At 49.9% G+C, this 23,996-nt stretch overlaps 2 protein-coding genes and 3 non-coding genes across 5 annotated transcripts in view; 2 read left to right on the top strand and 3 right to left on the bottom strand.

Moving 5' to 3' along the window:
- The first annotated feature begins 2,254 nt into the window (after nt 1-2,254).
- LOC107542909 (protein S100-A7-like) lies at nt 2,255-3,476 on the top strand. Its single transcript, XM_087827823.1, has 2 exons — nt 2,255-2,395; nt 3,312-3,476. The coding sequence occupies exons 1-2, from the start codon at nt 2,255-2,257 to the stop codon at nt 3,474-3,476; spliced, it is 306 nt and encodes a 101-aa protein (XP_087683949.1).
- Nucleotides 3,477-7,699: 4,223 nt separating this feature from the next.
- On the bottom strand, nt 7,700-7,773 carry TRNAN-GUU (transfer RNA asparagine (anticodon GUU)). Its single transcript has one exon. It is a non-coding gene; the product is annotated as a tRNA-Asn (tRNA).
- A 653-nt stretch (nt 7,774-8,426) lies between these two features.
- On the top strand, nt 8,427-8,497 carry TRNAG-CCC (transfer RNA glycine (anticodon CCC)). Its single transcript has one exon. It is a non-coding gene; the product is annotated as a tRNA-Gly (tRNA).
- Nucleotides 8,498-9,405: 908 nt separating this feature from the next.
- On the bottom strand, nt 9,406-9,477 carry TRNAE-UUC (transfer RNA glutamic acid (anticodon UUC)). Its single transcript has one exon. It is a non-coding gene; the product is annotated as a tRNA-Glu (tRNA).
- Nucleotides 9,478-15,842: 6,365 nt separating this feature from the next.
- Nucleotides 15,843-23,996, bottom strand: part of SPAG17 (sperm associated antigen 17) — a 115,319-nt gene continuing 107,165 nt past the window's right edge. The window contains exons 46-50 of the mRNA XM_087828160.1: nt 23,219-23,403; nt 21,371-21,431; nt 19,430-19,574; nt 18,242-18,386; nt 15,843-15,945 (exon numbers count right to left, since the gene is read on the bottom strand). Of these exons, the coding sequence (XP_087684286.1) occupies nt 18,247-18,386; nt 19,430-19,574; nt 21,371-21,431; nt 23,219-23,403 (531 nt within the window). The 3' untranslated portion in view covers nt 15,843-15,945; nt 18,242-18,246. The remainder of the gene's footprint in view (nt 15,946-18,241; nt 18,387-19,429; nt 19,575-21,370; nt 21,432-23,218; nt 23,404-23,996) is intronic.

Raw genomic sequence — 23,996 nt, 5'->3', positions numbered from 1 at the left:
GTGGGTGGGGAGGCAATTTTGCCCAATCTCCTGCTGGCTCATTTCATGGCGGTCACCATCCCTGAATCTGAACAGTGGCTTCCTTGGTGGGCCCAGGCAGCCCCTGGAGCTGCAAAGTGAAGTTCAAGAGTGTGGGGCTAACGTCAGGACTCAGAGCTCTGACCTCGTGTCTTCCCTCACCTGCAGGTGACATGCTGAGCCACTACTCTCTCTGTGTCCCCTGGTCTGTTACTGTGGGTTATGACACCTCTTTCCCTCCTGGCCCTCCAGTGAGGACCCAACATGAAGATAGGAGTGAGGTGACCCTGCTTCCCTCCCCTGGACTTTGAGGTCACAGGCCCTGCAGTGACCCCAGATGTTTAGCAGTGGGGTTAGGAGTGAGGTTTTGAGTCAGGCATTTCTGGGGTCCTATCTTGACGTTTCTGTCTGTTAGCCTCGAACACATGGGAACTTTGCTTATCTCTTAATCCCTCAGTCCCCTGTCCTCAACATGCGGGTAACAGCACCATCTCATAAGGTTATGAAGGTTCAGGAGGAATGTCAATACGGCAGGTATGGTGATGCCTGGCACAGTTAAGCACTTATTAACCACTGGAGAGTTTTTGTTAGCTATCAAAACAAACTTGTGGATGGCCTGGGTCATGAGTGAGCAAGGACCATGCTGCCTTTCAAAGTCCCATCATCTTTATGTTCAGAAACCTAGTTTTCTCTACCAAATTTCCTGTCCTGTTGTGACACATCCCACTGTCTTCCCCACCCCAGCTCCAGGTCCAGTAAGGGAAAGAAGAAGACTCTAGGTGTTGTCCCTTGAGAGTTGCCTGGAATTATATTGGGAAATGCTGAACACACACTCCTAGGTGTGTCCTGCCCACCTGAGTGGGGCAATGGTCCATGAAGCAGCTAGAAAACATGACCCCAGAGTTCCCAGCTTCTGGGAGGAACCAGGCTGAGCCTTATAAAAGGGACCAGTCTTTGCCCAGATACACAGCACCCTCTTTCTTCTCTTCAGTGACATCTCAGCTCAGGTAAGTCTGTACCTGACTCTTTGCCAGGGGGACTGCTCAGTGTTCAGTGTGTTCTGCCGTCTGCAGAGTGGGGAAAGCAGCGATGGGAGAGGATTTGGGATCCTGGGTCCAGATGTAATCAGGCTCTGCCTGTAATGGGGCTGTGTGGCTTCATGCCACTGGGGTCCCAAGATCCTCATCTACAACAAGATGACTGTACCGATGCTCCCATTGCTCTGTTGACTTCTCGGCGACAACTCTGTGGGAACATTCTTGGTGGGAACTGAGCACACCACACTCCCCATCCTTCTTGTCTTCTTTTCCCTCTGGACTCACCTGACTGTCTAGCCATGGGTTGTTGACCCACTGTGCATCCCAATCTCGAGGGGGAGTGGGTGGCCCTACCATCTTGAAGGTTCTTCTAAACACAGGCCTGGAATGCCCACTCACCTTGCCCTGGTGAGAAGACCTGCCACTACCTGGATCAGGGACCCATCAACCAAAGGTTTCAGACCTCCTTCCCAGCTTAGAGGATGACTAGTGACCTTCTGTGCACAGGTCTCAGGTCAGCCTTGGTTAAGTTGAAAGAAGGTCTTGGGTGGTTTCACTTAGCGACATAATAGCAAGGATCTTTCTCCCAGATCAGGAGGCAGTGGTATTTTGTGTTAATTGCCAATAGATGTGAGCCATGCACATTTCTTGGGAGCTTGGAAACTCTGGGATGTGAGGGCTGCACTGTCCTATTTCTCTGCTTGGTGTTCAGACTGTTGGTGGAGGTACCAGCTCTGGGAAGTCAGACCTCTTTACTTAAATGTGGTCTAGCCTTGGGGTTCCAGAAAGCAGGGAAGTACTGGAGTAGATGGTTTTGATGCTCTTTGAAGAGTGGAGCTATTCAAATGCTGTGTTTGGCTCGGGTCCCAACTAAGACTTCAGTCATTTCCCTGTGGTTGGCCCCTACCCCCTCTGCTTCTGCCTCCTGCGGTCCTGTCCACAGCGGGCTTCTGTGTTCCCCTCCATCTCCTCTGGACCATGACCTGCATGGGCCCAGGTCCCAGCCTTGGTCACACCCTCCTCCTTGTGACCATCTCATCCCACCTCCTAGGGTGAAAGAGTTCCTTCTGCTCCACCTGAGCCTCACTTCACTGCCTCCTCAGTTCCCACCCCATTGTCCTGACTTAGAGACCCTCACCTGGGTGGAGGGATGACAAAGGTCACTGTCTTTCCCTCTGGCAGCTTCTTTGAAAACCAAGATGAGCCCCACTCCAGCTGAGAAGTCCTTGATGGACATGGTCGTCCTGTTCCACAAATACACCAAACCCGATGACAAGATTGACAAGCCAGGCCTGCTGAAGATGCTGAAGGAGAATTTCCCCAACTTCCTCAAGGCCTGTGTGAGTTGTGGTGGCTTCTCAAGGTTGCTTGGGCCTTGGGATGGAGGAGGACACTGTGCTGTGGGACCTTGGACAAGTCACTGCCATTCCCTCATCCTCAATACCCTCATCTGAAAAAGGCCTAGGAGGACTTTATATCCTGGGTTATTATCAGGATGTAAGAGATGATCTGTGTGGCAAAGCGTAAAGATGTATGGAGATCAAGGGTAGTTCTTAGGTGGTCCCTCAGGAGAGTAAAGGATGGGTCCCCTCCCACTTGTCACACTTCATCCAGGAGACTGAAGCCCATATATGCTCAGGCCCTGCCTCTAGAAGCCTATTAGATTCTCTGAGGTGATAGAAATTCTATTGCTGATAAAATTTAACACCTTCCTTTAGAATGAAAAAGCTCACTTGTAGACCTGATTCAATCTGACAATTAGAATGTACTGAACTGGTTACTAAAGGAGAGGTTACTAGGTGACCCAGAGAGTAGGTGAGCAATAGAGGGCACTGAGCATGGAAGATTCAGGAAGCCAATAGAAGGTAGGAGAGGAGGGTTAGGAATGGAGAGGACAAGGGGTGGGCCCATTTTGAGTTTCTGGGTAGAACTTAGGCAGGTCGGGTCCTTGAAGTGGGTGGAGGGAGCGCATCTGGGTCTAGAGACCCCCCACCCCACCGGCTCCTTGATCAGTGGGGCTCCGGGCAGAGCCTGCTCGCCAGGTCTCTCATTCATGCCAACAACTGGGCCAAGGACTGTCCCTCAGTGAAGTGCAGGGTAATGCAAACGTCCCCACCACCCCACGGCCCCTGCACTGACGCACCCTGGCTGCTCCTGTGGGGCCCCAGGGGCTTCTCTCCCCCTCGGCCCCCTCCTCCTGTTCCACCCACAACACTTTTGAGACTGAATTTGTCTTTTTCTGTGTCTTTCCCACAGGAAGTAAAGGGCAAAAATTACTTGTCCTCCATCTTTGAGGATTCGGACAAAAATGCAGATAAGAAGATCCAGTTCTCCGAGTTTCTGTCCGTGATGGGCGGCATTGCCAACGACTACCACGAGCAGAGCCACGGAGCGCCACCCTGCTCCGGGGGAAGGCAGTGAGCCCGTCCAGCCCGAGGCCACCTGAAACCCCAAGAAAAATAAAGTGTCTCCTTCACCAATATGGCCTATTTCCTGCTTTTCTTTGGCTTCTTGTGGTGTCAAAACTGCCCCTTCTTGAATATAATTGTGGATTCTCAATGACCCCGAGGGCGTGGGGGAGGTGGCACCACTGAAATAGGCATTCTTTGTAGGGCATTGGGGAGATGTGGGCACTTGTCCCTGTGAACGGGACACACAGCAGTGCCCAAAGGACTGGATCTCTTGTCCTGTGTCCTGGGCTCCTGGGCTGTGTCCTGTGCCTGTGTATCTGTGTGTGTTTAGCCTGTGTGGGTGTCCCTGTGGAGGTGAGAGAGCCACCCTGTCTTCTGAGCTGACGCTCACAATCGTTTGCTAAATGCTGGGGGCTGGGTGTCTAGGGAAACCCATGTGGTGATGGGTGTTCCAGGTTATGAGGAGCTCAAGCTAGTCCTGGAGACCAGGCAATCTCTGCAAAGTGGGGCCAGGTTCAAAAGTGTCATTTGAAATAGTAAACAGCTCCTACTGAGCTCACAGTCCTGATCTCCCAAAGTAACAGACGGTCAATGCAAGGCGTGTAGCTGCGCCTCCAAACCCATCGCTAGTGTGTGCAGGTCTAGGGACCAGCTCATGGCCTCTCAGCTATACCTGCTGCCCTCTCTTTATCTCTCCAACCTTTGTCTAATCTTACAATGCTTCCCTCCGTTGTCATGGTACATTAAAGGTCAGGATGAAGTGGGTAGAGAAATACTTACTCACCTTCTGGTCCGGTTTATGAATCACATCCGAAAAAGAGCCTTGTGTACGACCCTGAGGTGGGCTCATGTGCTCAATGTAATCATATCAACTGTAGGATGCACCACACTCTATTAGAATTTTTTTAATACCCATGTCAACCCAGAGAGGTGATCTCCTTGAGGGCAGGGATCAGATGTCCTGAGACATTGTAGCTTGGGCCATGGCACGGTGCTGTAGCAGGTGCTAACCTGTTCTCTCCAGGGTGGTTTAGAGCCCTGAAGAGGACTGATGTAAAGGGAGGAGCCAGGCCACATCCACAGCCTTGTTCAGCTTTAGGGCGGAGAAGAAATTGCCATTGGACTCTGGTGAGACAAAAGAGCCTCAGGAAAAAGCCCCTGGTGAACGAGTGCTCAGGGCTGAGAGCGGCTCTGCCACCAGAGGTGGCCTGGCAGTGGTGCCTGTGGAAGAGACGAGTATGAACCGGGACCGGGGACGGTCCCTCTCCCCTCTTCGGTGCCCTGGGTAAACAGAGGAGATGCTCAGGAAGGAGGTCAGTGTGAGTGGAGCATGGTGGAGTTTCTGTCCCAGGTGCAGGAGGCAGAGTCAGCGTTCAGGAACTATTTGTTGTTTGTCAACATTCTGCGAAATGGAAGCCAGGGGGGCCTTAGGACCATGCTTTGCCCATGTGCTGGTCAGAGATGAAGTCAAATGAAATGTGGATTTGCCCTGATATGAAGCATCCCCGGGCCAATGCACGTCGGTCAATTCAACCAGAGTCCCACTGTCTTGAGTCTCAAGAATGTCACATCCTTAGAGCCAGATGGCTCCTCGGAGACAACCTATTCCCAACCTAGAACTTATAGTAACACAACCGAGTCCTGAAAAACGGACTTGCTCAGCACTCTGAAGGCGGTTAGTGACACAGTGGTGACTGCAGTGCAGGTGCCGGTTCCCAGTGAGCACTCGTGCTGGTTCCAGTCCATGGAAACTGCTGGGCTGACTTCCATTCCTTTCCTCATCTTTACATATCTCACGAATAACATCCCCTTGTTACATTTCATGAGTTCACTTACAACATTATCTCATGTGATCATCTTGAGTTTCCCCTGGGCAATGATTCTCATTCCTGTTCGACACTCAGGAAAACAGAGACACGATGAAACCAGTCTGTCCCCTGAGTCACACTGAGAGCCAAGGTGGAGCTGGCACTGTAGCTCACAGCTCCTGACCCTGGGACAGGTTGTTCAATTCTAACCGCATCTTCTTGCAATTTATTTTTTCATCCAACCAACCAGTGAGATCGGTCATGTGCCAGGATTAGGGCCATCATGTCAAGTCCTGTCCTGGTCCTCAGGCAGTTCCTTGCTCAGTTGGGGGAAGAACCCATAAATAGTTTCAGAACAATGTGAGAGTTGGAAAATAGTGATTAAAAACTGTTATGGGATCGAGTAAGAAGCAATACATACTATTTTGGAGATTATAGAACCTAACAGGCTTTCAATTAATTATTATATTCTACTAGAATTGAACAACTATAAAAGTAGTTTTAAGTAAGAATCCTTTTACGACTGGGCAGGATCCTGAAAAGGGCCCAGTTCATTCTGCTCAGGGAGCACTTGTGAATCTCTTAGAGGGAAGGATCCAGCCAGGGATTGTAACATTAGTACCTTCTGTTGCAATTAAAAGAAAAAAAAATCATACTACATAGTAGGATTGGAGGGATTATTGGTCCCATTTGATGATTTGTCTTAGAAACAGTTCATACAGGTGTTTACTGGGTGAGCCTTTTGCTCCCCTCCTAGACTGGGAGAGGCATACGGGGAGAGGGAGGCCGCCTTTTGATTTCTTCATCATGCTCTCAAACCTAGTGGAATAACAATGGCAGGCGGAACACATGTTTCAGGACACCGGTTATGTGCATTTCTGGGGACCTTACTTCACTTTTAACTGTAACAATCCCTGAGTCAAGAAGGTATAATCCCCATTTTACAGATGAGAAAGATGAGGCTCAAGGACAAAACTTGACCAAGGTCTTAGAGTCAGTAAATGATGAAACCCGACTGCGACTCAAGTCTGGGCCCAGCATAGTCTGTCTCACTGGTGGATGGTCAGTGTGCATGAAAAGTGCCCAGAACATGTTGCTAAGAGATGCTTTTACACCTAAAATTAGAAAATATTCTCAAGCAGGGGCATAAATTACTCCATTTTATAGGGAAAAAAAGCATTTCATCATTTTTAACAGCATAATCATCATTCATACCATCAAAGATTTAAATAAATGACATAGACACACTGACATCAGTGAGCGATAGGGCAACTTTCAAAGGCTTAATATCTGAGTAACTGGAGTCCCTGAAAAGACTGGGGGAGAAGAGACAGTTTTTGAAGAAGCAGTGACAGAAAATTTTCCGATCATGATAAAAATTATAAACCCACCAATCCAAGGAGCCAAATGAACGAGCACAAGAAACATAAAGAAAACCACATCTAATCACGTACTTAAATTGCTCAAATCTATTGAAAGAGCAGAAATCTCCAAAGCTGCCAGAGGAGAGAGACATGGTACATGCAGAAAACAAAAATAAAGATTCTGTCAGGTTTCCCATCAGAAACAGTGCAAGTGAGAAGATGGTGGAGCAGACTGGGGGGGGGGGTCAAAGTGGAATTCTGTGCCTCCTCCCTCCCCCAGTCTTTCCGAAATGAAGGTGAATGATGACATTGACAGACACGAAAATGCCGAAAGGCTTCATCACCAGCAGACCCCACACTACAAGCAATGTGAAAGGAGTCCCCCAGGAAGGACACTGGTACCAGGTGGAAATCTGAGTGTACAGGACAGAAATGGCACCTGCATGGGAGAATATATAAGATGTAAGACGTCTTTCTTGTTACTTACCTCTCTTTAAAAAGGTGGGACAGATGAAACAACAGTCATAAGGGGGATTGCAGGGTTTACGGCATTTGTCAAGGGCAGCCTAAGGGCAGGCGGGGGGGAATGGGAAGAGGTGCTCTACCCCGGGAAGGCCGACTGTGGGGACAGGTGTGTGCCACAGAGCCCAAAGCAGCCTCTGAAATAACAAGGGAAGGGCGGTGTGTAGTAAGTCAGCAAAAGGAGAGTCATGGAATCCTACAGAAAGCATGTAAACACTGCGGGAGGGCCATTGCTTCTCTGGACTCTGCCCCCCCAAAGTGAACACGTGCCCAGATATGTGTACAAGAATGATGAATACAGCATAATTGTAACCCCACAATGACAGAAACGATTTAATTTAAAAAGCATTCAAAAAGCACTGGTACAAACAACGATTTCGGGGTTCCCCCTGACCTGCTTTCTGCTCCTGATCTTAAGAACCTGGCCGAGGTCTTCCTGCTGTGCAGGAGCCGCAGAAGACAGAGGTGACGGTGGAGAGAGTGTGAGAAGAAGGGAGAATTGCACGGGTCTGGTTTTGGCTTTTTAAGAATAACAAAGGCGTCCCTGGGTGGGCTCGAACCACCAACCTTTCGGTTAACAGCCGAACGCGCTAACCGATTGCGCCACAGAGACGCGCGCCGGCCGAGCTCTCGAGGCGGCCGAGAGCCGGCGCTCACTCGCCGCTCGGTGGAGCCTTCGGGGCGCCGCGGGACGGACGGCCGCGCGGACTGCACGGCCCCGGAAAGCCCGGGAGGCGGGGTCTGCGCTGCGCGTCCGTCGCCTCGGAAACCCGCGCGCCGGGCGATTCCGGAGGCGACGCGGCCGCCGGGGACCTCGCCCGGCCTGCCCCACCCCCGCCTCGGAGGCCAGCGCCCCGGAGACGCCCGGGGCCGCGACCCCCGGGCCCGAGCTGAGCGGGGCGCGGGGAAGCTGCCCGGCCGGGCCGGCCCGCGGGCTCCCGCGGTCGCTATTCCCGTCCGCTCCGGGTCATAAACGAGGGATCTGGGTGGATTTCGGGCGTTTTCCTGCAGGGGCCGGTCACGCGGCTGGAAAGGGCCTGTGTCAGAGCTGAGGTGCGAGCTGGCAAAACAGACACTTTGACACTTGAATCTGAATGTCCCCACTTTGCGATGTCTTCTGATGTCTCAGCTGCAAGCCTCTGCCCAGCATGTCTGTCGGTTTTCGAGCTCCAGCTTCCAAAGACGACTGAGTAATCTTATTTGGAAAGTTGTTCTCGGCTGCCATAGAGATTTTTTTTTTCCTAAAGAACCAACGCGTAGCAGGGGGCATTGGTGGTTCAGTGGTAGAATTCTCGCCTCCCACGCGGGAGACCCGGGTTCGATTCCCGGCCAATGCATCCTGCGGAGCTCACTTTTATTGCCTGACAATTGGCCCAGGTCACTCCATGGAGAGATCAGAAGAGAGAGCTCGGGGAAGGTGCAGAGACCTGGCAAAAGGCCCTGGGGTCCACACCAGACACCCTGAGCTTTATGTTAAACACCGTGGCCTCCGCGAGTGGCTTGGGCCCATCGGTGTCCCTGAAAGGACCCTGTGCACCTGGCCACGTGTGTCGACAGGTGTTGGTCTGTCCTCTTGCCGCCGCCGGTTCTCTCCTCCTGTCCTTAGGAAAGGTTGATCCGACTCCCGTCTCGAACACCGGAGGCGTCTGGATCACATCCCATAGCTGGGGAGCGCGCGCGCGCGCGCGTGTGTGTGTGTGTGTGTTTCTGTCCCAAGAACACAGCCGGGCGGGAAGAGGCGGAGGCAGAAGGGGAAGCCGGGCGAGAGCAGAAGCAGCTGGCGACCCCGGGCAGGGAAAGGGCGCCTGGGGAGAGCCGGGAGCCGAGAGCCTCCGGGAAAGGCAGGCTCGGCCTCGTCGCTCCTGGAAGGGGAGCCTCCTGCGGACCCGGCGGGGGAAGGGCCGTGGAGCGCAGGCCCGGGCTCGCGGCGCGTCTCCAGGGCGCGCACCCGCCCACGCGCCTCCGACGGAGCCCGCTCCGCGGCCCTGCAGCGGCCACCAGCTCCGGCCGGGGGCAGCCCCCGAGGTGTGACGTCGCGCGGCCGGGTAAACCTGAGCGGCCCCGGGGAGCCCCTGAAGTCCCTCGTGCGGGAGGGTGGCTGCCGTGGAGAAAAGCAAGGCCGGTGCGCCCGCCCGTCAGTTCTGCGGGAGTTGAAGGCTCCGTTCCAGGAGCGCGCGACACCACATTTGCGGCGTCGAGAGGCAGGTTCCTGCGAGAGGACAGACGTCAGACGGCACAAAACGGATTCCCTGACCGGGAATCGAACCCGGGCCGCGGCGGTGAAAGCGCCGAATCCTAGCCACTAGACCACCAGGGACTCGGAAGCCTGGGGGCTCCCTGGTGGCCTCTGCGATTCAGAGACAGTGACATTTCTCCTGCACTCAGGGGCTTCACGAAGGGCTCGAGGGGGAGAGGGCAGGTCGCGCGTCCTCCCAGGACCGCGCTCCCAAGGCCGAGCCCTCTCCCCGCCTCCTCCGCCAAAGGAGCCCGCAGACAACCCGCCGCGCGCCCGCGCAGCCCGCCTCGACCCCGCGTCCCGGAGCGAGTGGTCCTGCCCCCGCCACCCGCAGAACCGCCCCGGAGACGCGGCTTTGCGAGGCGGTAGCGTGTGGAGAGAAGGTCTCCAGGGCGGGGCAGTGGACCGAGCGGCTGGGGGAGGCGAGAGGGGAGGCGCCCAGGGTGAGACCCCGGGACCCCCAACCTCAGGAGGGACGCTCAGGGGAGCGGGACCGAGAAGGCGGGGACGGAACGCGCTCGCGAGCGGGGCTCCGGGTCCTGACCTGGATGCGGGCTCCTCCTGCACCTGCCGCGCCCGCGTTTCCCAGCCTCAGTGACCGAAGCGCCGCCCTTTCGGACGCTCTGGCCAAAAACACGCGGAGTTCGCTCGTCGCCGGAGTTGCCCACATCCGAGGAGGCAGGACCCCGTGTCCTCTCGTCCGCCAGGTGTGCGGACGTGGGTGCACCGGGGGTTCTCCACCTGGGCAGAGTGCGCGCGGGGATCCGATCAGTTCTGCGGGGAGGCCCCCGTGGGCCGCGGGGCACTGAGTGACACGGGCCTCTGCTGACAGATGCCGGGGGAAACTCTCCCGCCCCCTGCCCCCCAGTCACGACCATCAAAACTATCTACAGACGAGGCCTAGAGTCACAGCGAGTGGAGCCCGGGCCTCCAGTTTGCCAAACGGACGAAGCAGAAAACCACGCCGGCTGCCGGCGAGCAGGCGACCCCCGGGCTCCCAGGGGTAGTACTTGGACTTCCCAGCCGAGGTCCTCCTGGTTCCACTGAATACATTTTATGTTCCCAGCTGCTCTTATGGGAGAGAAGGGATTAGTCTGGTGTGAAGTATTTACCAAAACTACTACTTTTTTAAAAAAGCAACTATTGTCGAGACTGTCACATTATATAAACATGTTTCTACCCAAGTTTCTCTTCCCTGGAAACGCTCACCAGTGTCTTCTTTCTCCGTAGCTGACATCAGTGCCTTATGTCAGTTTTCTGGTTCCAGCCTGCTCTCCCCTCCCTGTGTCCCCCCTTCCCTGTGTCTCCCCTCCCTGTGTCCCCCCTTCCCTGTGTCCCCCCTCCCTGTGTCCCCCCTTCCCTGTGTCCCCCCTTCCCTGTGTCCCCCCTCCCTCTGCCCCCCCTCTCCCTCATCTGCTTCCACAGGCAGGAAAAATAAGCTCTCCCTCAGCCTCCCATCTGCACCATTGCACTCAACGATCAGTGCAGCAAATTGGGGGCCCTCCATGGGACTCTATCTCCCTAGAAAGAGAGGGAATTGTAAATAGCACAAAGTTTTCACATCATGGTTAGAAATACTTAGAGGAAACTTTTTCTGAGATCCAAGGCCTGAAAAGTGAGCTAACTCCAGCCACCACCACCCCCATTAGAAAACCCAGACTCTGTTTTGTAGTCATTTCGCGTGTTCACCTGCCCAGTGGACAGCTGGAGATTTATTCTCTCGAGAGGCTACAGTGGAGGATCTTTGGCCACAAGGGGTAAACATGTATGAGAGGGTTGAAGAGCAGGCATGTCTTGAGCTGTGTGGTGGTTGCAGGAACTATTATAGGCTTCAAAATGTTTGCACTGTGTGAAGTAGAACAGAACCGGGGGACTTGCGCTTCCTGACTTTAGGAGGTACCATGAGCCCCTACAGACCAGGCAACGTGCAAGTGGCATCATGAGACACAAACTGATAAATGGACTGAATTGAAAGACTTGCAGCTGATCCACAGCTCAATGGGTGAATTAGTTTTCAATGAAAGCAGTTCCGTGAGGAGAGAAAATAGGTTCACTATTGGGATGTGGGGCGGGATGGAACAGCTTTATTTCTCCTTCACACTGCACACAAGAGTCCATTTGAGGTGCACCATGGACCAAGACATAAAAGTTAAAGGTGTAAAGCATTTTGAAGACGCTTTGTGACTTGATGTTTGGCAAAGACTTTCTAAAGAGAGCCCAGGGAAAATATGTACAAAAGAAAGACGTGATAAGTTGGACTTCATCAGCACTAACCATACCTTCTCTTCCAGAGACGCCACTAAGAAGGTGAAAAGTCAAGCCACAGACAGAAAACGTTCACAAGACATATCTGACCAAAGGCCCTGTAATTACATGTACAATGAGCTCCTCTAACCTGAAAATGTTGAGGCGCCGTCAGAAGTTTCAAAATAGCAAAAGTGAAAGCACCGGATCGCTGAAATAGTAGTAAGTGCATCGAGCACAAGAAGACGGGAGCTCTGGGCAGCGCAGGGGACCTTGCTGTGGCCACAGCGCAGAGTACTGACCGCTACGCGACCACAGCGCACCACGCCCCAGGCCCCGGGTGCGAGGCTCCCGTCACCCCTGCGCTCCCCGCGCCTCGTTTCCCAAACAGCCGCAGGTGCTCTTCTCTCCTGCTGCTGTTTTCCTCTCCCTTCCTCTCAATCCTGATGATAAAACAAAACGACCCCCGGCAGTTCTCATCTCCCCAGACACGGCCGAGCCTCCGCCCCGCCCCTGGAAAGGCCGCCCGTCCGTCCCCCCCCCCCGCCCCTTTGAACGCCCCCGCCCGCCCCGTCCAGTCTTTCAGGCCCCGCCCCGTCCTGCCGGGTGGGGCGAGGGGCGCGCCGGCGGCGCAGGAGGTCGGGCGCAGCGGGAGCGAACGGGAAGAGCAATCGCGGGAGCCCCCGGGCGTTCAGCTCCCCCCGGACCCCACCCGGGGGCCTCCGGGGCGCTGGCATCTGAAGGGGGCGCGGAGCAAGGCCCGGAGGCCCTTCGGCCGCCCCGCTGTTTTCGGAATCGCCCGGCGCACGGGTTTCCCCGCAGCCAGCCCGCGGCGCGCACCCTCCGCTGCGGGTTCCGAGGTCCGAGCCCGCAGGACGCGCGGCGGCGGGCGGGTGGCTCCGACCGGCGGCGAGACCAGCGCGGGCCGAGCGCTTGCTCTGCTCTGGCTGGAGCGGCCCGGCCCCCGCTCTGTGGCGCGACTGGCTCGGTGCGCTTGGGCCCCGGCTCCGCGGGGCGCGCGGTTGGCGGTTCGAGTCCACCCGCGGGTCCCCCTGCCCCTTCCAGAAGGCGAAATCCTTCCTTTCTCTGCACCTCTTGCTTGTAAAATGAAAGGAATCTAACAGACTGAGGGAAATAAAGGAAATAATGCATGTCAGACCATGTGACACTAACACATATTGTACATTGAATAAATATTTCCTTAGCAATTTTTCTTTATCAAGAAAATACATTCTAAGAGCGCACTCACTGATTTTTCTGGCATTGATCTTGGGTGTCAGCCCATGTGAGCCCGTCAAATGTATGGAGGAATGTGCATGCCCCTTATCTGTATCTCTGCTCCCTAATCATTCATCTGAGAATATCTTGTTGTTGCCTCCCTCTACCATGATGATAACATGAATGTTGAAATTGAATCCCTAGCATCTACTAAGCAAAAGAAGTGCCCGAGTGAGACACGACATCAGCCTTCAAAAGTTTTACATATAATGGTGGTTGATGCCAAGCATGGAAACAAATAAAAATTATATAATGCAGAATTACATGAGAACCAAAATAGAAGTATAAATACAAAATGATAAAATGAAAACTCCCCTTTCTACCTTTGAAAGGCAAAAAAACCCACAAATCTTTGGGCAAGATTTCTAATCTATTATTTAACTTAAAATAATGAGCTTAATCAAAACAATTCTGAGGCTCTGGTGTCTGAGTTTCCCATAGTAGGAAAGTCTACCCTAGAATCAAGGACAACTGGTCCCTGAATATTTTTTCTCAGATGTTGCCTGGCTCTCTTCTGTCCTCTAGTGGTAACTGTAGAATTACTACAATTGTCCCAAATCCTTTCAGGATTGAGAATATGAAAAACATTCTGTAGGCGAAAGAATCACAGAGAAAATAATTTCATGTTCTCTGAAAATATCATAAAAGTGAATCTCAGCCCAGATTGGTTTCTAAACTTATTCTGGGTCCTCTGGGTTTGCCCAGCCAGCTGCCCGGTTAAAGTGGAGGGACAAAGCGAGTAAAAAGGGGTTTAAAGGAGCAAACATCGTTGGGGACTTGCTGTGTCTTGGGGCTGTGTTGTGTTCCACGTGCATCTTTCATTGAGTCCTCACAAGAAACTGTGTGGGGTGTGTGTGTGTGTGTACATAGATGGGGTAAAAGCCTCCTGTTAGGGTGGTGAAGTGCCTGCTCAAGATGACACAGCTCACCAGGGAAATGCCTGGCCACTCAACAAGCTTTTAGGTAGATCTGTGGGTAAAAACAGAGAAGCAGGTGCATTTGGTAGAGAAATGGAATCACTTTTTTGGCATCGATTTTAATGTTCTGGAGGGAAATGGGTTAAATGTCCTGGTAGCTTTTCTTTATCTACTTTACAGTTTCCGATAATCAAGTAAAGTGATGTGTCCCTTCTCTTCCTCAGGACGGAGCACTGATAGCAACCGGCTCTGCCGACAGGAATGTGAAGATCTGGGGCTTGGACTTTGGGGACTGCCACAAGTCTCTCTTTGCACACGACAGGTGGGTGCAGTCTCTTCAGAGACCTCCCTTTGAGTCACCTGCATCGTTTCCCTTGAGCACCTGTGTCTGTCATTTAGCGTCTCAGACAGTCATACATTTAAATTCCAAAGTGTAAATAAGACACTAGAATTGGCTGTTCAGAAGCTGCTTGTGTGTGTAAGACTCTTTGATAACGTGGCATTGAAGGACATTTGACTACTTTCCTCCTTTCCAGTGTGATGTCCCTGCAGTTTGTGCCCAAGTCTCACTTCTTCACCGCCGGGAAGGACCGCAAGATGAAGCAGTGGGACGCGGACAAGTGGGAGCACATCCAGACCCTGGAGGTAGCCCCCGCCCCGCGGCCCCTTGGTGCCCAGAGGCCTGAGCGCGGGTCTCCACCAGCGTGAGCCCGGGCGGCCTGCGAGTGACACTCCTGCTCCGGGTGGGGTTTCTCTCTCCAGGGGCACCACCAGCAAGTATGGTGCTTGGCTGTGAGCCCCAGTGGAGACTATGTGGTGTCATCGTCCCATGACAAGTCCCTGAGACTGTGGGAGAGGACACGGGAGCGGCTCATTCTCGAGGAAGAGAGGGAGATGGTAAGGACTCTGGGCCTGCTGACAGATGTGCCGGTGGGGTCTGACATGCTGTCCCAGCCGAAGTTTTCTGTCTAGTGCAGTCACCCCTCAGCGCAAGTCCAAGGACCTCTGATGCTTCCATGATGACTGTCACCGTTTCAGCAGCCAGGCAGGGACAGATGCCACAGGGGATTGTATTTTGAAAGCAGCTCCTCACTGTCTCATTCTCATTTCACATGGTAGAGACCATGGTTTTTCTTTCAAATTAATTTCTATCTGTCTCTTGGCAGCAAAGGGAAGCAGAATATGAGGAGTGTGGCCAAAGAAGACCAACCAGCAGTAAGTACATCTTTTGGGATCCTGGGATTGTGCCCTGTAATTATCTCATTGGAATTTACTGCAGTGTCAGGAATTTCTGATGGAATTAGCATTGGGGCCAGATGCCTAGGTCATCACCAACTGATGTGGGAAAGAATCTGAGTAGTCCTATTTATTCAACTATATATATCCTGATTTTATGGGACAAATGATTGACCAAATTTGGTATTCAATGACTGTCATTCTGGCTTTTTTTGTTTTTTCAAGGAGACTATAGAACAAAAATAAAAATCAGAAAAAAATTGAGAAACTGGGAGTTATTTTTAAACATTTGTAGAGGAAGATATTCTTATGATACGTGTAAAGTACTTAACATAGTGTTTGGCCCTTACTAAGTCCTCAATGAATATAGCTTTTTTTTCTTCACAGGATCCAAACTTTGGTAAAAGTCTTTATCAACCAAATAGTTCTTCTGTGGCAAAATGTTGACTGAATTTTTAGATGGGGATCAAAACCTGTTTTCCTTCTTTGTGGCCAAGGACAGGGTGGTGCTGAATCTGTCCAGTGCTGCCCTCTGGAAGGAAAGCTCCATCTCCGGAAAGCAGCACCTTTCAGATGTTCCTGGGAGCTGCCCTACCCTGGGTTTCTGCACCCATTTTTACCTGAATCCAGAACATAGTCTCCTCCCTGAAAATTAGAAAGAAAATAAACGAAAAACCAAAGATGTCTTTGCATGCAGTTTGCTGTTCTATTGGCGCATCTTTATTAAACTGTGTCAGCTGTTTGGTGGTTTTCCAATCAGGCCCTCCGGGTGCAGTGTTCTGGGAGGAAGGCATGTGTTGTGATGACTTCTGTCCTTTGTCATCTGTATAGGCTGAGAGGATCATGGAGGCTGTTGAACTGTACCGAGAGGAAACTGCAAAAATGAGAGAGCACAAAGCCATCTGTAAAGCTGCAGGGAAGGAGGTAAGAGAGCCCATCAAGCTGCGCTCTGGGAGACGTTTATAAATAGACAATTCCTGAGCAGAAAACCATCATTTCAGGACTTAGTAACTCAGATCAGGAAGTGAGAGAATGGAATAGAATTCTTTCTATTTCAGACATTAGAAAGAGGGACTTGAGTGTGGGAGAAGGAAGCTTGGTCTTAGTAAAACGGGGAGAGCAGGAGAGAGCGGATTGAGGTGATGGTGGTATTGAGCGGATGCTCACGCTCCTGCTCTGGTTCGGAGGCTGGGTGACCATGTCGATTTCTGGATGAAACCTGTTGCCCAAACTCGCTCATAAGCACTATCGACACTGAAAGGCCCGATAATTCTTTTACACTCTCTTTCAGTTTGGGGCCCAGTCTTTTCTCTTTTCAAAATGTAAGATACTAGTATTGCCCTGCCTGTGACAACCACTGTCAAAGTCTTGTCTTTTAATGACTGGATTTAATCATTTCTTCATAGGTCCTTCTTCCCACCAACCCCATCCTGATGGCTTATGGGAATATCTCTGTGAGTAGAATGTCTAACAGCTTCCCCTTGGTCAGCCAGAGGTCACTCTCAGGGGCAGAGAGGAGGAAGGGTGGTGTCCTCTAGAATGTTCTGAATTTCAGAAGCACCATTTCAGTGTGACTTCCAGGTCACCCTTTTAGACGGGGCTGGCCCGGCCTTCTTCTGTTTCCTGGCGCTTACTCGTGTCCGTGTCTAAAGCCCTCTGAGGATTCTGTTCCTAAACGAACTTTGAAATTGAAGGTATGGGAGGAAAAATTGGCGTAAGTCAGTCAGATAAAGGGGAGAGAGGGAGAGCAGTGGGACAGCGTGTGCTCTCAGCAACCTCCAGTTCCTTAGGATTTACTTGCATGTCTCGTTGGTCACAATAGTCATGCGAGGCAGGGTCTCTTCATTGTAGAGACAGGAAACTGGCCCCAGAGCCAGAAGGTTTCGTGGTTGGTAATGGCAGAGCTGCACCGTGAGCCCAGGCTGACTAGCACTGGGTCTGCGCATGTCATCCCACCTTAGGACACTGCATCTCGTAGGAGAGGGGGACCCTGGTTTTAGGAGATGGAAATTAGAGAGTTCAGTGGACTCCAGTCAAGAGTGTCACTTATGCTCTTGTCCTTCCTTTGTAGCCTTCAGCGTACGTGTTGGAGATTTTTAAAGGAATCAAGTCAAGGTGAGTCTCAGTGCACAGTTGTCATCATTGGCCGGCTAACCACATTTACTGAGTGCGTATCTCAATATGGGACAGGGGGAGTTATAATGGACAGTTATCCTTACAGGTTTAACTGTCAAAATTCGGATGGAAAATAATTCATTATAATGTTCTTTATGAAGTAGAGCTAGAAGGCTCTACTTTTAAGGACAAATGAAGGGTTGTGCTACTTTATATTGTAGGTAAGAAAATCATTTCTGTTCAGTTGGAAGTAGCAGCGGGTAACACACTTCCTTTGGCCTGCTTTCTGTGCACATGCATAGTTGGAATCGTCTTGTGTACAATTTTGGAGCCTGGCCTTTTTCACAGAACGTTTCTTGAGCTATTACTAATATTATTCTTCAAAAACACATCACTGAATTAATTCCAAAAATTCCATTATACAAAGGATCACTGTTGGATGTTTTGCTATTATTAATGTTGCTTCCGTGAACACCTTTACATGGAAATCTTTGTTGTGGCAGCCCTAAGAACCTAAGCAGGTTTGTTAAAGCAGCCAATGCAAAGAAATAGCAAAGATGCCACTTGCGTTTTCCCCTCATGAGCATAAAGTGGTTTCCCAGAGGCTGTAGGATGTGTGATATGGTGACAAATTGAATATACAATAGATAAGAGATTTGCAAAAAAGATTTTTGTTTTTCATTAAAAATCAATTTGTTAATATACTAGGTTTATTATTTTTACATAAATTTAAGTATTTTCCCAGTTTTAATTCTAATTTGGTAAATGTGATAAATATGGCACATAAAGAGAAGCTCTTTGGGATCCTTAATAACTTTTGGGCATCCGTTTCCTTATCTGTAAGGTGGGGAAAATAGTATCTATCTTATAGGTGGTATGAGGATTAGATATGATAATGCATATAAAGGAGTGGCTACTATAGTTATTAAAAGCCAGGATTTTCATCCCACCAGGCTAAGTGGCTCACTGGTTTCTGGCCGCAAGAAGAGAACAAGCACTAGGTCGAAGGCCCCAGATATGAACGGTTGAAAATCAGGTTCCCATTTAGTACTTACTGGGCCTACTCTGGAGCGACTTTACGGGACACGAAGATGCCAAGATCAGAGGAAGGAACCATAGATGTTCTCTGGACCACGGGATCTTCTTTTCCCTGGGGAAAATCTTTTGGTCTCTTATCATAATTGCTGCTAGTTAAAACTGGTACAATACTTGTTAAGGACTATGATTTTCATGACCAAATGATCTGTATACACAAACTCCTAACATTTGGATTCGAACCTCTCCTCTAGTATCATTTTAGGTACTTCTCTGTGTAATGCAAATGTTACATGCTCAGGCTTAGGAAATGAAGGATGGATATTTATCTCTTAGAATTTCTTCTGTCTTCCCTAGTGTATGTTTCTCTGCCCCCCTAGAGGAGCCAGCCAACACCATAACCAGGCCCCCAAAACATATCATCCTACAGATTTTAAGGTTTTTGGTACAGCGGGGCATAGATGGGCTATGAACCATCACTGTCATTCGACCTAGAGAAAAGATCTAATAAAACTTCTCTCCCCTATCTTTCTAGTTAAATTCTCCTTTCATCAAAAGCTTTTGCAGCCTGTAAGACTCAAATATCAAATAGATATATATAACTATAGCACAAAGTAATATATGATTCATGTCATATACACTGGAGTACAAAATAATATAGGAATCAAGTGTGAAGATTTTTTGCTACAAGGTTATATAAGTCTTTCAAGATAGAGTCCAATTTTCATTTTTATATATGACAAAATATTTCATATAGTACCTGACATGTAAAAGGTACTCAATATATGATATCTACACGCAAGACTACAATATGAGGTATGTATGCATAATTCAGTGACTATCCATTCAACCTTTATAATAAGAAGGTACCTCCTGTCCCTCAACAAAACTACAAGTTTTCCTGATGACAAAGACTTGCTTTTTAAAAAATAAAAAAATCAAAAAAATCTGATTGTCTAATACTCCATAGACAGCCAATAACATTGGCCTTAATTCAGCTGTAGTGACGGCTCAGGTTCTGTGTCAGGCACTTTGCTAGATGAGTGAAGACGCTATGCCTTTAAAAATAGAATTAATGAAGCTACATAGAAATAATGCACTGCAGGTGTGAGGAGGTTAGAAAACAACATTCTGACTTCCGTGTTCTCCTGGCCCAAACGTAATTTTTGCACGGCATGTGACGACTCAAACTGAACTTTAAAGGATATTTGCTTCCACAGGTAAGAACAGGACGTCATGCTCAGTCATGATCTCAATATTTTGAGAGACGTGTGTTGATCCCTTGGCGCTGTCCTCGCCCACAACCATGGCAAAGAGCTCCACTTTCAGTTCTACCTGCAAACCAGCTGCCACCTGTGAGACACCATGGAGCTTGAGAATCAGACAAACCTGAGTTCAAATCCTGGTTTTCACACCAAGTTGGGCAAGTTACTAAAACACCAATCTGGTTTCCTCATCTATAAATTAGGCACAAATGAATGATCACTGTTACAGCATTTAGAAGAATTACTTCATAGGTTAGTGAGGCAGAATTCCATTGAGTAAATGGGACCCAGGATAAGTTGTGGAAGAAGGAAATCAGGTGTTATTTAGGACAAGGCATAAGGAAACTAAATGCCAGGGTATTGAAGGTGACGCCAGAGGCAAACTTTTATAGTACTCATAACTGTGCTAGTTCCTGAATGTCAGTAGGGAGTTTCTATGTTGGCATCCTTGCAGATAAAGACACAGTGAATCTAAGACAAATGTAATTTAATCTAGGAGACTGGGTGAATCCCACCACCGCTGCCCCTTGGTTTCTAATGTTCCTTAGGTAGGACCTGTGACGCGACAAAGCCAGTAGAGGGAGACAGAATTAGTTTAAATGCCGAAAAGCCTGGGTCTGAGAGCTACATGGAAGAGGCTTGTACCAACAAAGAAGAAACCTGATACATAAGGAAGAAACACAGGGGGGAATGGGCTCCTCGCCTTGTTCCTTGAAAAGCATACTAGCCAGGAAACAGACAGTTGTTTGTGTTTCTAAGCTGCCTCTCCAGGGGGTGGGCTAAAAAGCAGACTTGACAACAGTTATCTGGAAAAACTAAGTCAGAAACTACCACACGGAAAGCAATTAGATACAAATAATTTTTTCTTGCGTCTAGTTTTAAAAATAATAGAAGTGAAAAATGTTTTCGTTTTTTCAACAATGTGCTTGTGAGCGTGCGTACTGGAGGGGATCCAAGAGCTCTGTTTCTGAGAATCGGGGCCTCGGCCCTCCAAGCCGAACAATCAGCAGGGCTGGGAACGGGGACACTCTGCGTGAGGAGAGCTGGACTGCAGCCACCACAGGTTTACCCAGGCTTTGAGCACATTCATTCAGTGTTGGCAACCAACCAAGCTGAACAGGGGCCAGATTTACACATGGAGAAGTCTATAGATTATTTGCCAGAGCCAAAACCTACCGTCAAAAAGGAAAAAACACCTGAAAAAAACTAACAGTATAGATTGAGCTTCAAAGAATACGTGCTGGGGTTTTAATTCCTATAAAGGTGAATCCGATAGTCATGTTGGCATTTGGCATAATCCCTACTTTAAGTGAAAAAGATTTGCTGACTCTCCAGAGCAGTGGGAGAAGAGCTTGCTTTGGTTTTTGTTTTTGCTTTATGTTGTGAAATCTTGACACAGTACAATAATAAATTGTTTGGGAGAGAGACTCATGACTTAGTGAATCTAATCCCAAAGTGTATTTCTGTTTGGAACTGCGGCCTGCATACTATCTCATAGATCATAACGTATTAGAGCTGGAAGAGGGCTGAGAGATGATCTGTTCTGAGCTCCTACAGCTGAGGCAAACAAGGTGTGCAGGTTAATTAACTGGCACCACCGAGCTGCTTAGTCGCACAGTCACGACAAGGAGCCAGGTGACGGCACTAAACCAAGCCAACCTTTCTGTGTCAACAGATAACATCTTGTTTACACACAGGCTCTGACTCGCGGTTACTACATGAAGTAAGTGACATCAAGCCCCATGCTGCACCAATGCCAGGAATCTTCTTACGATACTAAAAAGTTAGGCTTCTACATGGTTTAAACAGAATGGGGAGAATGACTTGAGGGCCCACTTTGCGCGGACACACGGACACACATGACAGGCAACACACAGGACTTACGGGCCCAGGCCTGTAGGTCACTTTCAGTCCTGTGCTGGGTGGCGGCTGCTTTACCCTGAACCTACCGGGCAGAGAGAGGGGAATCAAATTTATGCCATAATGAAAACCACAGACAACGAATGAACCAAGATATTATAAAATCAGGACGGTGTTAATATTCAAGCCACAGGAGCAGGAGGTCTACACCATTAGAAAAACCACCTCATATTCAGCGGGGAGGAGGCTCCGGGCCCGCGGGGTTCACAGCTGCCTTCCCACAGCTTTCATCAGCGCCGAGCAGACCCCACGCGCGTCCAGCCCTCTGTTAGGGGCTGTGGGCGGCGTGCTGGCAACGTGTGGCTGCGTGTCACTGCGGGGGGCCTGCCTGCGGGTCGTTAGCTGAGGAGGAAGCGCAGCGGAGAGCCAGCCTCGGGCTGCAGCTGCGTGTCTGGGAGAGGGGTCCCCGCAAAGCTGGAGCGCTCGGAAAGCCCCGCACCCACACGTGGTGCCTACTGGTCCCTGTCCACAGATGAGTTTTACCAGTCTGAGGGTGGCTCCCTCTTCCTCCCCGCCCACTTGTCGGCAACAACCTGAAAAACCAATAATATCTGATCTGGTGGCCTGGGTTCCTCACTAGGCTGTTTCTAAGGAAGCAAAGGTAATTCCTGAAGTGGGGGTCGGCCTCAACTCTAACGGGACGGAGATCTTTGAAATCGGATACTCCTGTAGCTTTGCTCCATGTATCTCCAGACCTGAGTCCAGAATCACAACCATTCTTGAGGGACTGAGAATAATTCTGCAAGTGAAACAAACATTTATTCCATTTTTACGCGGGGAGACCCCCACGTTATGCTTAAGTTTAAATCAGAATGGAACAGAGGTGATTTTGTAATTGGGAGCTGTCTTGGTGTAGACACCTGGTGTCCTGACCCAGTGGGAGGGACTGAACTCCCACACGAAGCAGTGACAGCAGCCGTGTTGACAGAATGAGTTGCCTGCAATGAGCTAGTCGGTACTCGGGACGGAGGCCTCGCCTTGCTCTCTCGCCTGCAAGACCCTAACGCAAGTTATGAAAGAGACTGCTCGGGGCAACGGGCGCACGATGCAGCGTGCAGGTGGTTTTCTTGTTGTGCCCTTGAAACCTGGGTGGTTTTATGAACCCATGTCACCCCAATAAATGCAGTTATGAAAAAAACACAAGTTACTCAGTTTCTTCCTTTGTAGTAGTCTCTACAAGCTCTATAATTCTATTGGTCTTGACCTGGAAACGAGGGACTGACTCTTGTCACTGAATGCCAGATACAGTGTATTTTCAACTGAGAGTACAGACTAGGAGTTAAGATATTTGTTATCAATTCCAAGTCAGAACTTCAGAGCCAAAATGACCCTAATGATTCTGGTTAAATTTTTTTTCCTTTTTGCTTCAATTATGCAGACAAATGTAATTAAAATCAATCTTAGATCATAAAGTAAAAACATGTCAGTTGATATCCTGGTTGGTGGAAGATTTGAGAAGTAATTTGGTTTTATGTATTAATTATTGTTAACACTTGTACAACCTTTTTTTTTTTTTTTTTTTTTGCTAAAGCATCAGGCCTGGAGTTGCTTCTACCTAAGTCTGAATAATGACTAATGGAAAGGCAAAGTAGGACCTACTACTAGCTGCAGCTCGATAAACAGTGATTTGTTGAAGAATGAATGAGTCAGTGAACTGAAGAATTAGTGAGTAAATGCGTGAAGGGTGTGAAAATCCGAGAGTCAGAGTGTAATTCCAGTTCAACTCAGTAAGCATTCACTGACGTAGGTCGTCAAGACAAGCCACAGGGGAGGAGGAGGTGACCTGAGCAGGCGCGGGGGTCTCGGCCTCACCTGCAGAAGTCCACTCCAATGTTCTTGAGCTTGACGGTGGTTTCATAGATGTGCCCCTCCTTGAGCACCCCAAAATTCACCGATGGAGGGAGGAGGTGGAATCCAAAAGGGGATGAATGTGGGTTATTAATGGCAGCCGATGCAACCGAGGATGTTTTCACTCTTCCTCCAGTAAAATCTTGTGCCTTTGTATTTAGGAAAAAGTAAGAACATGAAATAAAATGGTTATATTTTGAGTTCCCAAGATGAGAAAAAGGCTCTGTCTCCAGAAGAAAACAACTGCTTGTCTCGGGGAGGAAATGAATATTTACCGTCTCATGTAATCCGTACGCACCATTGTAAGGAAGTATTGTTTTGTTTTGAGGCTAAAGCAGCTCAAGTTTAGAGAACTGAAAGACAGATCATTTGCTCAAGTGGTAAGTGGCAAGTCTGCCTGGATCTAAGGTCTGTGCTCTTTCCTCTCTGCCAGTGATGATCAAACCTCATCCCCATCAGAATCCTCTGGAGGACTCGCTGAGACTCCAGCTGTTCCCTCCACCCCGAGTCTCTAGATCAGCAAACCTGGGATGGGGTCCGTGCCTTTGCATTTCTACCAGGTCTCAGGTGTTGCCAGCGCTGCTGGGCCAGGTGATCCCACCTCGGGAACCTCTGCCCTGTGCCCTAGGTAGCCTCAGACCACGGCGCTGACCTCACCTGGGAGCTGCCAGAACTGCAGTCTCAGGCCCGCACCAGAGCCCGGGAGTCAGAGTCCGCATTTTAACAAGATCATTGGGTAATT

This window comes from Miniopterus natalensis, chromosome 19 (assembly GCF_054644295.1).
Source record: "Miniopterus natalensis isolate mMinNat1 chromosome 19, mMinNat1.hap1, whole genome shotgun sequence".
In the NCBI taxonomy this organism is placed as follows: Eukaryota; Metazoa; Chordata; class Mammalia; order Chiroptera; family Miniopteridae; genus Miniopterus; species Miniopterus natalensis.
Note: the sequence above shows the minus strand (reverse complement) of the source record. Positions and strands in the feature narration are given on the sequence as shown.